At 41.3% G+C, this 15346-nt stretch overlaps 1 protein-coding gene across 9 annotated transcripts in view; it reads right to left on the reverse strand.

The window, feature by feature from the left end:
• Window positions 1-15346, reverse strand: part of ACVR1 (activin A receptor type 1) — a 141275-nt gene that overhangs the window by 23647 nt on the left and 102282 nt on the right. For all 9 annotated transcript variants that reach the window (XM_013984146.3, XM_001927798.8, XM_085001179.1 and 6 more), the window contains 3 exons: window positions 14441-14540; window positions 9172-9318; window positions 2497-2772 (listed from right to left, as the gene is read on the reverse strand). In XM_013984146.3, the coding sequence (XP_013839600.1) occupies window positions 2497-2772; window positions 9172-9318; window positions 14441-14540 (523 nt within the window). The remainder of the gene's footprint in view (window positions 1-2496; window positions 2773-9171; window positions 9319-14440; window positions 14541-15346) is intronic.

Below are 15346 nucleotides of genomic sequence, written 5' to 3' on the forward strand. Positions count from 1 at the left end.
AGGTATAAAGTAAAAAATTAATATAAATTGTGGTCTTACAGGAGCTGTCTCCCATACTATGCATCTACTTCCCTGAATAATAACCCCTTAACACAGATTTCTGAATGAGACCATGGGTCCAACCGAAGGCTACAGGCCAAAATAAATGTAGTTAAATAATTAATTAGCTGAATTTGCTTAAAATAACTGCCTCCCAGTCTCATAAACCAAAACCAACAGCTGCCTCAATCTGTCCATCTTCCCTAGGCCTCAGGACTACAACAGCAGCTACAATTGGAATGATTATGTGCCAAGCACTTACAATAATTTCTGAATCTTATAAGAATCATGGGAGGTGGGCACAATTGGTTTTTACTAGCATGAATAGTACATAAACAGCAGAGAAGAACAAGGCACAGTGTCAAACACTGAAGCCCCCTTGCTAATAAGCACCCCAGCTCTGCCCTGAGTGGAAGCAGGTTAGCACTTAGGGTAAATAAACAGACAGATGAAAAGACTTGAACAAAAATACTGGGTCAATAATTGGGTAACTCAAACCACCTTAGCTACATAAGCTATGGCATAAAAAGTCTTCTACACAACCCAAACTGCCCACAAACACTTTGGGGTCATGCCTTTTCATATTTGGAAAAGACAGTAAAATACTTTCTTAGCATGAATGCAAAGACTTTAAAGGGATTCAAAAGAAATTTCCTGACATGTCAAATCCCTTGTGTTTAAAAACAAATTTTATCATTTATATATCTTTAGAGCTAGTACTGCCTAAACCTTTCAGTGTAACACTAATGATACAAATACAAGATAAACTATGTTTTATTCAAGTAGAGTAAGGATCCTCACGGAAAATAACCAATATTATAATTCATTTCTCATTAGATAATTTTCAGCCAATAGTTTAGGAGTCTAGGATGAATAGTTTTTATATAGAATATCACTATTAATGAAGATAATCTTATTTACAAGGCAATTAAAGCTATATTAAGCTTTACCCTAATACCATAACAATGAGCTATCCCAGCAGGGCAGATGGTAAATTGGTTTGAGCATATTTTTTTTCCTCTTTTCTGATTGAAAATTTTGACTTGGTTACAGAAGAACAACTTATAAACTGTGTTTAAAACAAACTCATTCCATAGGTTATTTAACTGTGTACCTACTGTGTATAAAGGCTTGTGAAATCAGAATGCAAAGTCCTGGCTGCCTCTCATGGGAGCTGGGACAGGGCCTGAATGAACCAGCATGAGGTGACTTTCCAGAGTAATGAAAAGTTCTGTATCTTGATAGGGATGTGGATTTTAAAGCATTTGTCAGAACTCTTGAGAGTGTATATTTGTGACTTGTGCATTCATGTGAAATGTAAATTTTACCCAAAAGTAAAAAAAAAGTAAAGAACTCCAGTGGGGAGTTCCCATCGTGGTGCAGTGGAAACGAATCCAACTAGGCACCATGAGGTTGTGGGTTCAATCCCCTGCCTTGCTCAGTGGGTTAAGGATCTGGCATTGCCATGAGCTGTGTTGTAGGTCACAGATGCGGCTGGGATCTGGGCATTGCTGGGTCTGTGACCAGCAGCTATGGCTATGGAAAAATAAACTCAGGTGTAGGCTGGCAGCTGTAGCTCTGATTCGACCCCTAGCTTGGGAACCTCCATAAGCCGCAGGTGTGGCCCTAACAAACGCAAAACGAAAAAAAGAACTCCAGCGAATGATACAGTGCTGTGATGCTGAAGCCATCAGAGGGAAGGGCTCTTTGTAGTTCACTTTGAAATGTATCAAAAATTAGGATGTGTTGATAAATGTAGGACAGATAGATATGTGATAACAGTAAAATGTTCATAGGAGTTTCCGCTGTGGCCCAACAGGATGGGTGCCATCTCTGGAGCACCAGGATGAGGTTCAATTCTTGGCCCAGCACAGTGGGTTAAGGATCAGAAATTGTGGTTTCGTTGCAACTATAGTTTGGATTTGATCTCTGGTCCAGGAACTCCATGGGCCACAAGGTGGCCAAAAAGAAAAAAAAAAAAAAAGCAATAAAATGTTCATGGAAAAATCTAGGTGGTAGATACACAAGGTGTTTACTGTGAAATCCTTTCAATCTGCAAACTTGCTTGCAATTTTTCATAACGAAATGTTGCGGGGGTGAGGGTGGGATGGGAGATGTAACCTGGCTAAACAATGGACTACAACAATAGTGTAAACAGTAATTAAAAATATTTTTTAGGAGTTCCCGTCATGGCGCAGTGGTTAACGAATCTGACTAGGAACCATGAGGTTGCGGGTTCGATCCCTGCCCTTGCTCAGTGGGTTAACGATCCAGCATTGCCGTGAGCTGTGGTGTAGTAGGTTGCAGATGCGGCTCGGATCCTGCGTTGCTGTGGCTCTGGCGTAGGCCGGTGGCTACAGGTCCGATTAGACCCCTAGCCTGGGAACCTCCATATGCCGCGGGAGCGGCCCAAGAAATGGCAAAAAGACACACAAAAAAATATTTTTTAAAATTTACCCAAATCTGCTATGCAACACTGTCCATTCTTCTTAACCAGGATGTTTTTGCTTTTCAAATCTCGATGAGCAATGGCTGGTTTTCCTTGGGTCCCAAATATCTCTATGTGCAAATGTGCAAGACCACTAGCTATGGACAGCACTATTCGCAGGCAGCTAACTGTATCCAGAGTAGTGAGCTGAAGGTAGTCGTACAATGATCCCATTTCATGATAGTGTGTGATTAACCACAACTGTGTACTGGAGTGTCTTGATGTCATGTCTGAGGCTATGAAACCTGGAGAGAGCAAGAACAAGATTAACAGACATGAGAATCCCACATTATAATTTTTAGTATACAGAAATAGTGACCCATACATTAGAGGTCACCTATAACAAAAAATAAACTCACCAGCTACCATGAAAGGAGGTTAAGAGAGGCATCAACAGAGAAAAATAATGTATTTATTCATCTAAAAGGCACTCCTAAATAATAGGTAATTTTCATATTCATTTCCATTGTAAATAATCCTTTTAAAAAGTATTTTACATTGCATTAAGATTCATACAGGAATAATACCTTTGTGCTTACTCATAATGATAGTGTCAAATCCTTCACCATGTTGACATTCCAAGCACAGATCATTCTTCAACCACCCAGAAAGAACACAAAACCTGGAACTTAAACGCCTGTGTTCTAGTCTTGATCTGCCTGTGACCTACTGTATAATACTGGGCAACTCAGTTGGTCAGTCTGGATTGCCTCTGCTGTAAAAGGGGTGAGTTTATACTGAATAACTGACAGATTCATCAAATTAAAAAGAGGAACCAATCAAATATCACAAGCACCTAGGATGCTCTGTCAGTCACATATGAAAACCAAGATGATGGTGTCTGTTGGCTATGATAGAAGACAGATATAAAAAGGAAGAATTACGACATAATGTGAAAAGTCCTGTAATACATATCTGCAAAGGGTATCAGGAGCCCAGAACAGAGAATCATCATAATTCGGGCTAGATTTCACAGCAGGCTTCCATTAAGAAGTGACAACTGAACTGGTCTTGAAAAGAAGTGAGATATTGAAAGATATTAAGAGGAAGGAGGAAATTTTTCTAGACAGTCTGAGGGGACTTCTCAGCACACTGAAGGAACTCAAAATCAGAGGCACTTCCTAACCCATGAAATAAATTATGATGTGTGTACCTGTCTTTTCTGCTACAGAGGTGCTTTCCTAGCACTGCAGATAAATATCTTATGGACGCACTTACAGGTAGAGAATTTGGGGGCTTATACATACGAGGGACTTCTTTAAAGAGAGATATGGCTTAAAGAATGAAATGACTTGTGAAAGAATAAAAGAGAAGGAAAATACATTAAAGTGCCTTACTTTATATAAAGTACTTTACATAAAATTTTATCACTTTCACAAATATTTTCTCATGGGATTTTTCTCAATAGACCAGAAAGATAAATATCATTATACTTGCATTACAAATAATGCTTACTGGTGCCAGGGAGCACACAGTTATTAAGTTGCTACCAGAGTTCCCACTGTGGCTCAGCCAATTAAGAACCTGACATACGGTTCCACCGCTGTGAGGATGCGGGTTCGATCCCTGACCTCACTCAGTGGGTTAAGGATCTGGCGTTGCCAAAAGCCGCAGTGTAGGTGGCAGAGGTGGCTCGGATCCAAGTTGCCACGGCTGTGGTGAAGGCTGGCAGCTGCAGGTCTGATTGACCCCTAGCCTAAGCACTTCCATACGCTGTAGGTGCAGCCGTAGAAAGAAAAAAAAGTTGCTACCACCTCCAGTTTGATGCTAGCTGCTCTGATACACCATACCTTGCACAGGAAAGTTCTGGGAAAAAAGAAATATTCCCTATTTGATCAGCAGCAACAGCAACAACAGAAGCATCTAATAATTACTGAGAACAAGCTATGCGCCAAGTTCAGTTCTACCTAAACACTCCGCATGCAATCCTCTAACAACCACGCGAAGGAAGATTACATCATTGAAGGTCAGTAATGGCCCCAGCTGTCTGGTTCTAGGACCGATACTCTTACCCACTATGTCATACTGCCCCCAAACAAGCTGGCTTCTTCTCAAAGAAAGACAAAAATGACATCTGTACCCACGGGGCATCTGTAAAGTGAACTAAATAACACTTGTGCACCTTGATCCCCATCTCTTTCACCCTCTTCCTCTGAACTGGTCCCCACAGCCAGCTTAGCCTCTCACTCTTCCCTGTTCTCCATGCTGTCTTTGTCTCCCCATAGCTGATTCTCTCTGAGCCCTTAGCTGGCCAAAATATCCATCAAAACTATACTTACACATTAGTTATTCGTGCTAAAGAGTTTCTGCTTTTATTATTTTAAACCAGAGGATAGTCATCTTCAATGACTTCCTCAAAAATATCCCAAACTATAGACACACCACTCAAAATAAATTACTGCTAATGTTTGTACAGCCTTTACTGATTCCTCTGCCCAAGGGAGAGCAGTGACTGACTGACTGAGCGATTGATTAAATACATAATGTTCATTGTCTCACCTTCCCTAAGTTCTTAGAGGAGGATTTTGTCTGTCCTGTTAATTAAGCTCTAGACCTTCAAGAGAAACGACTTAAGCAGGATTTTTTTAAAAAAACAAAACTGTTTCTCTCTAAAGTGTGACTTATATATATATAACTACATCTGCTTCAACATGCTAGAGCATTTTTCTGAGACTTCTGAATTTTAAGTCAAAGCACTCTAATGTCAGTGGAGACTGAACAGGTAGGTAACCTGTTCACCTGTAAGTTGAACTCTGGCCCACCCACTGGATGTGTTCATAACAGAGAGAAAAGGGATAAGGGCAAAACCCTCTTACATAGCAGCCTAAGTCATCCTGCCAGACTCCTCAAAAACTAAAGAAAACCCCCCCAAATCCTAAGTGAAGTAATCAGTGCCTCTTGTGAGCCTCTCACTGGTAGCTCTCGCAGGAACCAGGAGCTGGGCAGCTCTGACAGCTGAAGAGAGAGGCCCCCATACTGTGGCGCACAGAGGTTGAGGGGGTTGAGCCCTGGAGCCAGGCCACTGTGTGCCCACACGGCTCTATCACCCTGAGTTGGGTGATCCCAATATGTCACAGAACATTGCCACCTTGGTGTCCTCGTTTGCAAGATACAGACAACACCATCCTATATCCCAAAAGGTTACTGTGAGAATAAAAGAGTTATTACAGGTAATGCTTCATATGATGCCTAACATATAGTAAGTGTTCAGGAATAGTCGGTTACTGTTATAATTTATTTAGAGTTCAGTTACAAATACAGTTTTGTAATTTAACATATTCTTTTTCAGGTATTTACTTCCAGTTGGTCTCAAGAAATTCTGGCTGATTAAATTAAATGGTTAGGCAGTACCTTTTAAGAGTATGAGGCAGTTCTGGAGATGGAGGGTGGTGATGGTTGCACGATGTACATGTACTTAAATGCCACTTACAGGATTGATATGGTAAACCTTAATGGATATTGCCCTATATATATATTTTTAAACAGAGTGTAAGACGAGACTCTGGAGTGAAATTCTCACATTAAATAAAACTCCCCAGTTTTAGTGACGAAGAAAAGAAATGCTCAGAAACATACAACTTTGGCCCAAGTCACACAGTGGGCCTCTGCTTTTGCTAAGAGTAGAAAGCAGCTTCCCAAACTCCCAGACGCTGTTCCAACCACCATGACAGAACCTCCCATTACTCACTTATCTGCTGACTACTACACCCCACGTAGCAGAAGGGAGAGCTGAAATCCACACTAGTCATGGGAAAGATGTCGTTTTAGGAGGATAAACAATGAGGGCCCAGAGTTTTATGGGGGAGGGGGGGCGTTGTGTGTGTGTGTGTGTGTGTGTGTAATTTAATTATGTATTTTTGCAAGGGCTAGAGTTAGCATTACTCAAGGGATGGGGGAAAATTATGATCTGATAGTCAAAACAATATGCTCAACTAACACAACTTTCTAAGTCAACTATACTCCAATAAATTTATTTAAAAAAACAAAACAACATGCTCTTTTGATAGAAAAGAAAATGATCACAGAAAATCTTGAAGTCTCTACATTCTAAAAAACTGCTAAAGAGGGAAAGAAGTATAACCAAAAAAGGTAGTGTATTTCTGTGAGCTTTCGCAACTAAAAAGACTGACCACACAGTAAAATTTATCTATCTAGCTGTAATTATGACAAAGGTAGAAAGAGCTCATGAATTCAGAATTTCCATGGGTCATTAGGTAATAAGAAGTAGATAATGTTTTGCCCAGTGTGATCACACTAAGGGAACCTAATTTCTCTCAAATGAATCATGTTGCAAAGTTTACTTTCAAAATTTCCCATGTGATTAAATCCAACTTAATATTTACTGAGCACCTACCACGTGCAAGGAACTGTCCTCAGTCCTGGGTATGAAAGCAAAAACAGTGGAAATAATTCTTGTCCTCTGTGTACAATGGAGTGAGTGGTATCACAGGTAATTTAATTCAGCAGCATGGATGTGACTATGTGCCAAGCCCAGTGATATCTGGAGCGTTTGCTCAATGAGCCTATGAGCCCCATGGCAAGAGAGAAGGTGCCTGGACATGGCCTTCCTTCAATGAGTCTCAGACTTCACCTGCTTTTCAGAGTACATGCACCTGCCCATCAAGATTAATGCCACTGTTTAGGAGTTCCCGTTGTGGCACAGCGGAAACGAGTTCGACTAGTATCCATGAGGTATACTATGATGGACTGGTATCCACTGATGCAGGTTCAATCCCTGGCCTCACTCAGTGGGTTGGGGACCGGCGTTGCCATGAGCTGTGGTGTAGGTCACAGATGCGGCTCGGATCCTGTGTTGCTGTGGCTGTGGTATAGGCCAGCAGCTGTAGCTCCCATTCGACCCCTAGCCTGGGAACTTCCAAATGCCACAAGTGCAGCACTAAAAAGCAAAAAAAAGAGTAATGCAACTGTTTAGATGAATACTTCTAACACAACCAATGCTTTATCTGTTACTCAACCTCAGTCTGTTCCAGTGTCAGAGGAAAAAATGGAATATTTAAAGGTAATTTTGACGACAGATGAACTTTCACTTCACATCCTGACTCCAAAATCTAAGAAGCAATTCTAGGAGGTAACTCCCAGGTGGTTAGAGTTAAGACCGTCCAGTGTGATTCTCAGCTCCCTTATTTAACCTGCTGGGTGATGTTAACCTCTCTGTACCTCAGTTACCTCATCAGTTACAACTCGGAAAACAAGAGTTATCTATCCTCTTACAGTCATGGTAAAGATTAAATGAGAAAATGCATGTGACACATTTGAAACAATGCTTACTGCACAGAAACTAGTCATTATTGTTGTTATACATACACATCCAACTGCAGGACAAGGCAGTGCATGGAAAGAGTTATAGAGCAGAGGTACAAAGTACAGGAGAGCAGAAAAGCACAAGCAAATCCCCCGAGAGAATCTGGAAGAGACTCAAGAAGTTTTGATGGAGGAAGGGGTGATTGGAGGGTGGAATGGGGATGGTGGGTGATCAAAAGCGACATGGATAAAGTACAGACACCTGAACGTTCATGGCAATCCCAAGGAATGACAAATATCAGAAGAGCCTGGTGAGCATATTTGTGGAGAAAACTTCGGAGACTCCCTGGGGCCCCAAAATAGGGAGACTGGAATGCCAGGCCTGGAAGTCACAGATGGTGCAAAAGCAATATGGAAGTCACAAAGCCATTCTGAGCAGAAGCATCTATACTCCCCAGTGGAAGATAATGCCACGTAGCAAGATGAACTGGAAAGCTAAGACCAACAGCAACAATACAAGTGAGGAAGATTAGGTGACGCCTAGGGCCCAAGGGGTAAGAGAAGGGGAGAAAATGACACAGAAACTGAGGCAATTTTGAGATGGGACACACCACCAAACTGTTAAGGCACAGCTCTGGACAACTGTCAAACCATAATTTGCAGACAACTTGACTCAGGTTTAATACTAAATTGGCAGTACCAGACTAGAAAAACATTCTGGCAAACCTAGTCCAATGGCCATGAAGTGGCCAATAATAATATTTAGAGAAACTTTTCAAAAACCTAGAAGTCAGTGGGCTAAAGGAATAGTCTAACCCTTTATACTTCTGTAGCGGTATTTCAATAGGCTCTTTACATATTTCACAAGTGTTTCCAAGCCATAGATTCCAAATTAAAATGTATGTTAAATCCCTCTCTAAATCTGGGCTTTAAAAACGATGCCTTGTTTGAAGGAATGTGCATTTAATTATGATGTCCCTGGGAGCTATGAATCTCTAGGAAATCGTCCAAAGATCTTTCTTGGTTTGATTCAAGTAATAAATATTCAAAAAGGGTGGGGTAAGCAGAACGACGGAGGAAGCCTTGAAGTGAACAATATGGGGCAAATTTTTGTTATTTAAATAACAACCTGCAGAATAAAACTTAGCAATAACAATTTCCCTTTCACCATCCAAAGAAATCTTCAAACTTAGCTTCTTTGCAGATTTAAACAAGAAATTCCTGTGAGAAGAAAATTACACCGCATATAAACGTAGATGGTCCCTATGTCACTGTTCAGGAGAGACTTGCAAATTCACATACATCAAATCAGAGGGCAGAGACAGGCAATTATTTCTTTCTAGAAAAAAAAAAATTAATGAGGGGATTATTTTTACACTTACCCAAAATGTTTTCATGCCTCAGCATCACAGTGTTGTACAGCTCTGTTTCCCTGAACCATGACTTCTCATCCCGGGAGGAGAAGATCTTCACAGCCACATTCTCCCCTTGCCAACTGCCCCTCCACACCTCACCATACCTGCCCTTCCCTGTGGAAAGCAACACAGAGGTGACACTGCACAGGAGGACAAGACAGGTAGCCAACAAACTTCGTCCCTGCAACCCTTAACCCCTGCCCTGGAAAAACAACGTGGGGCAATAAACACCACAACCTTTTGCCTATAAAGATGTCCAAAAAAAAGGTGGAAGCTGCCACCCCATCGTGATGTCAAATTAAACGCTCTCAGAACCTGCATTTGTACAATTAGCTGCTAATTACCAAGTTTACATTTATATTCCTCTATTAAAAGGTACAAAACACACGTGGTCTACAAAAGTGCATGGAAGTTAGTAAAACTTAGAAAATGGTACAAATTATTGACTTGAATGTTGATGAAAGCCAAAAAGCATATATGTGGCTATAGTAAATAGCTTACTTGATTCCTTCCCTTCTTAAAGGATCAACATGGGCATTCTCAAAGTCAAAGTTTGCGAATTTACACATGCATTTATATTTTTCATGAAGGAAACTGTTAACTTTGAGATCTGTGTTCTAAAGGATTAAAACAAAAAAATCACACATACACCAATGCTGTGTGGGAGATCAACCGGCAGCCACTGCCATCCATAAAGGATTTCTTGGGGATATATTTCAAAAGAGGATTTGCAAAATCTTAAACACGTCATCCCAGAACAGTCTGGATTTCTGACATTGGTCATGGGGTTTGCTTGTTGAGACAGTCCCTGTGATGCCACAAGTGGGCAACACTGAAAAGGCCACTCAGAGAAAACATTTTCAAAGCACAGTGACTAGTTGTGATCTGATCCTCGAAGTGTGTGCCCCTCCTGCAGCCACAGTACAACTGTCAGCTTGTCAGCTACACACTCCAGCTTCCATTCTTCTCCTTAATTACAGGCAGGGGTGATTGGGAGGTTGGGAGAAGGAGGTAATTACCACGAGACTATGGGGATCAACATGGGGTATAATCAGGGGTAAAGACAGGCACGGCTCCTAGAAGACGACGCAGCAGATGTGACTTGCAGGGCAGTGGGGCTTTCTCCCAAGGCAAGTGGCTGCTGCTGAGAATCCCGGCTTGTAATAAGCAGCTGTGGCACCACCTGCATATCCAGGAATACAGCTCTTTGCTGAAAAACTCAGCCACTGAGAACCCAAACATGGGGAGAGAAAGCATGTCTGTCCAGGTCATTATGTCCTGAAACATAATCAGAACTGCTCAATCTAGATTCCCTTATGATAAACAATGTCCCTATTAAATTCCAATGACTGATCCAAAAGTTTGTGAAATGAGGCTTGTAGTGGTCTTTGCAGGCCACGGTCAAGCCACAGAAATAGTATTAGGGCAGGATTAATTTTAATAAAGTCACAGCAACTGCCCAGCATTTCTAGTTTAAGATAAAGGCTACTGCTAACATCTATAAAATTGGCCACTATAAAATTGTATGTTATTTTTTTTTTCCCTGCCTTGGGTTCCATTCTGTATCTTTATTTGCTCTTTGTCCTAATATTCTCATTAGGAAGGAGAGAAAAATTTCTCAGAGCATTGTGGCTATCAGTATAAAATTGCCTTAAATTATTTTTTTTTTAAAGAACACAGATAGATGTCAACTTAAGTAGATAGAATTAAAACAGAAACCTACTGCAGTGGTTTTCAAAAGCTTTTAAGTTGTCAAGTACCTTCTGCAAATGCAGACTTATGCAGAAGTCCCTAAAACCAGAAGCAGAGCTACCCAGAAATCCTGGTCATGGACCCAAAAGGGCACCTGAAATATGGAGGTCCATTGATCACCATCTGGAACAACTGATCCAATCCAGCTTCCCATGTTTTTGAACCACAAATGAGAACATACTATCCAAACAGTTCATTACAAACATTTTTATTCAAGGCCGTATGAATGAACACTAACTAAAAGCTACTGAAAAGGCATGGCTTTTATCAGTCTTTAGCACTACGCCAACAAATGCTATAATTGAATTTACACTATTTCCAAAAACCTGTCGAAGAACATCTCAACAACCGGAAACAGTGTCTATTTTTAAAGGTGAAGTATTATTGTGCCCTTTGGACTCTGGGGTCAGCTCTGAGGATGGATTTTGAGGGCTGCTGTTCTGTGAATGGGAACAGCCATAGGACAGGAGGGTGGGAGGTAATGCCCTCCTTCACTGCTTCCCCAGGTACACTTGTTCATAATCAAATAGGATGAGAGCTGGTCCAAGAGGTCACCCCTGATTGTAAGCAGCGAGCACACTGGGGGCTTTTTCCATTTTTATTTTCTCTACTCACACTCCATCATGGAGGAGAAGCATAAAGCAGGGGTTCAGAAGTTCCTGTCATGGTTTAGCAGAAACGAATCCGACTAGGAACCATGAGGTTGTGGGTTTGATCCCTCGCCTTGATTAGTGGGTTAAGGATTGGGTGTTGCCGTGAGCTCTGGTGTAGGTCACAGATGCAGCTCGAATCTGGCGTTGCTATGGCTATGGCATAGGCTGACAGCTACAGCTCTGATTTGACCCCTAGTTTGGGAACCTCCATATGCCATGGGTGGGGCCCTAAAAAGCAGCAAAAAAAATGTTGGGGTTCAGAAACAGTCACGGTAGCTAAATAACTAGGGAAAAGATAATAGGTTTCTAACAGCTGCCTGTGTGCCCGAAGGTGGCTGCTTTCACTACCTCTGCCCACCCCCTTCCACTACCCATTTGGGGGGTGTCCTCACTTCTGCGGAAACAGGAAGAAAAGTCAGAGGACAGTAGACAAGTGGTAAAGGCAGCCTATGATGGTCAGTCACCTCCCAAAAGCAAAAGATAAGATGACAGGAGCAGCAAAGCAGCCCCTAAAACTGGGAGAACTACAAGGAAACTGTGGAACCGTTTCTAATCCATCACTGCTACTGTGGTCATCCCTGAATGCCACCTAAAGGAGAGATTAATGGAAACCCTCATGTGACTTGTAAATGCCCACCTCACACAACTAAAACTAATAAACATCAGAACTTCAAAAATAAGCACCTTCCACCATGTTCCTCAAGGGCAATCCAGCAATATAAAACACAAGCTATGAAAAGTCACAAACTTTGATCCAGGAACCAAAATTCCTAGGAATTTATTCTGCACACTCAAAAGAAAGAAGCAATGTGTGCAAAAACTTCTTCAAGCAATATTATTAAAGTTATCATTCAGTAGACAATTACACAATCTTTAAGATATCCATGATGTGTACAAATACATGGAAATGTGTATGAGCTTTTTGGTCTACAAGTAATAAATGAGAGGGTAGAGTTCCCATTGTGGTGCAGAAGAAACAAATCCAACTAGTATCGATGAAGATGTGGGTTCGATCCCCAGCCTCGCTCAGTGGTTGGGGACCCAGTGTTGCTGTGAGCTGTGGTGTAGGTCACAGACATGGCTCAGAACCCGACTGGCCATGGCTGTTGTGTAGGCCATCAGCTATAGCTCCAATTTGACTCCTAGCCTGGAAACTTCCATATGCCATGGGCGCGGCCCTACAAAGGAAATAAATAAATAAATAAATGAAAGGGGTGGAGAAAAAGAGAACCCTCCTACACTGTTGGTGGGAATGTAAATTGGTACAACCACTATGGAGAACAGTATAGAGGTAACTTTTAGTTTTCTGAGGGACCACCTATATGGTTCAACAATTCTACTCCTTGGCATCTATCTGTAGAAAACCATGATTAGAAAAGTACAGGAGTTCCCGTCGTGGCGCAGTGGTTAACGAATCCGACTAGGAACCATGAGGTTGTGGGTTCGGTCCCTGCCCTTGCTCAGTGGGTTAACGATCTGGCGTTGCCGCGAGCTGTGGTGTAGGTCGCAGATGCGGCTCAGATCCCACGTTGCTGTGGCTCTGGCGTAGGCCTGTGGCTACAGCTCCGATTCGACCCCTAGCCTGGGAACCTCCATATGCCGCGGGAGCGGCCCAAACAAATAGCAAAAAGACAAAAAAAAAAAAAAAAAAAAAAGAAAAAAAGAAAAGTACAAACACCCCAATGTTCACTGGAGCACTATTCACAAGAGCCAAGGCATGCAAGCAACCTAAATGTCCACTGACAAATGACTGGATAATGATGTGGTACATTTATACAGGAGAATATTACTCAGCCATAAAAAAAGAATGAAATAATGCCATTTGCAGCAAAAATGCATGGACCTAGAGATTATCATACAACTAATCATAGTAAGGGAGAAAGACAAATATATAATATCACTTATGTGGAATCTTAAAAAATGGTACAAAATGAACTGATTTACAAAATGAAAACAGAGTCACAGACTTCAAAAATAAACTTATGGTTGCCAAAGGGGAAAGGTTGAGGGGGAGGGATGGATTGGGGGTTTGGGATTGGCATGTGCACACTCTGTATATGGAATGGATGGTCGACAGGGACCTGCTCTATAGCACAGGGAACTCTACCCAATACTCTGTGATAACCTACATGGGAAAAGAATCTGAAAAAGAAAGGATATGTGTGTCTGTGTAACTGAATCATTTTGTAACTGCAGAAATTAAGACAACATTGTAAATCCAACTATAGCTCAAAAAAACCTTTTAAAATGAAAAAAAAATGAAAAAAGGGATGCAAATTATATACACACTGTGATAACATCTCTATGCAAACATGTTCCAATATGGAAAAAAATGTGAGAGGTCATAGAGCAAAGTACATAGCACTTGTTTAAATAAAGCAATTATATAAATGTAGCTTTGGTAAACTTTCTTTCTTTCTTTCTTTCTAAAGCAAGAGAAGAATAAAAAAGAGAATTGCAATAATCAAGTTTATTGTCCAAAAGCTCACTTACCTCAAATCCTCCAATGCTTATAGTTGGAAGCAACAATATTAATTCATTTTCAAGCATTCCCATTATCCTGAACAGTCTATTTAAAGCTGAAAGCTTTGGTCTAGGCATTCTCTATCCTAACTAGAGGCAGACTCCTTTAACAAGAAGTTAATCAAGTCCAAATGTTCCAACACAAGTCACAGAGATTAGAGGCATAGACACCCCACACAGCTACCTCACATTTCCTGACATTAAACAAGGAACAGGCAATAAGCAGCAGATTTTCCAAGGTCCATCCTACTTCTAGAACCACAGCTAACACTGCACATAACCCACAAAGGAATGGAAAAAAGAATTACCAACACACTCCAGCAATGTGATCTGACGAGCCACTGTTCTTTGTACCAGAAAAGGAAGACCAGATCCGCTTCCAGATGTACACGAATGATCCAATAAATCCTGCAGTTCAAAACAAGAAGAGAAAGTGTTGAGGAACAGCTCCCAGGTTAAAGTATAGGAGTGCACAAGGTGTAACTTGCACGGAGGCAGCGATCCTGTACAGGGAGCCCATTCATGTGCATGGAAAGCCCCACTGGAGGAAGGACTAGTTTCATTTACTAAGAAAACCAGAAGATGTCCTTCCCCTAATAGTCATAGGTTTTCCTGAGTGTTAAGCAGTTTTTTCTTTTATCCAGAGTTTCAGAATAAAATATATCAAGAAAGAAGCTGAGTGGACAAAGTCAAAGATGCAAATCAGAAAGTCCAGGATCCAGAGCTGAGCCCCAGGGGAAGCAGTAGGAGAAGAAAGAACCCTCAAGTCTAAGAACTGGGCAAAACTGACCATATTCTGTTCTGCTCATAAATATCTATCAAAAGATCCACTTTAGCTGACATGCCGACAAGGAGCTCCATGATAAGGAACAAACAAATTAGCCATAAGGAACAAATGATTTTAAGGTTGTTTGTCTTGGAAAGACTCGAATGGCCACGTGGGTCCTCAAACCAGGACACTCAAGCAGAGAGGGCTACCTGGATGGAGGTTGCCTTTTAGGTAGGCGAGGGACAAAAGAGTCACAAAATTAACATCTCTATGTAATATGCCAATTACCCACAAAGCAGAGAGAGAAAAAAAGTTATCTTCCATTAAAACAGAAAACCCATGCTCCAAATCTACTTCTCAAAATGCAAAAAAAGATTTGCAATTAGTTCATTCATAAATTTTCCCTCCTTACTCTCAGTGCAAGCCAAGAAGCAGAAGCCTTTTT

This window comes from Sus scrofa, chromosome 15 (assembly GCF_054392235.1).
Source record: "Sus scrofa isolate SSC_HxYL_T2T_F1_AM1 chromosome 15, Sscrofa_HxYL_maternal_Yorkshire_Landrace_v2.0, whole genome shotgun sequence".
Taxonomy (NCBI): Eukaryota; Metazoa; Chordata; class Mammalia; order Artiodactyla; family Suidae; genus Sus; species Sus scrofa.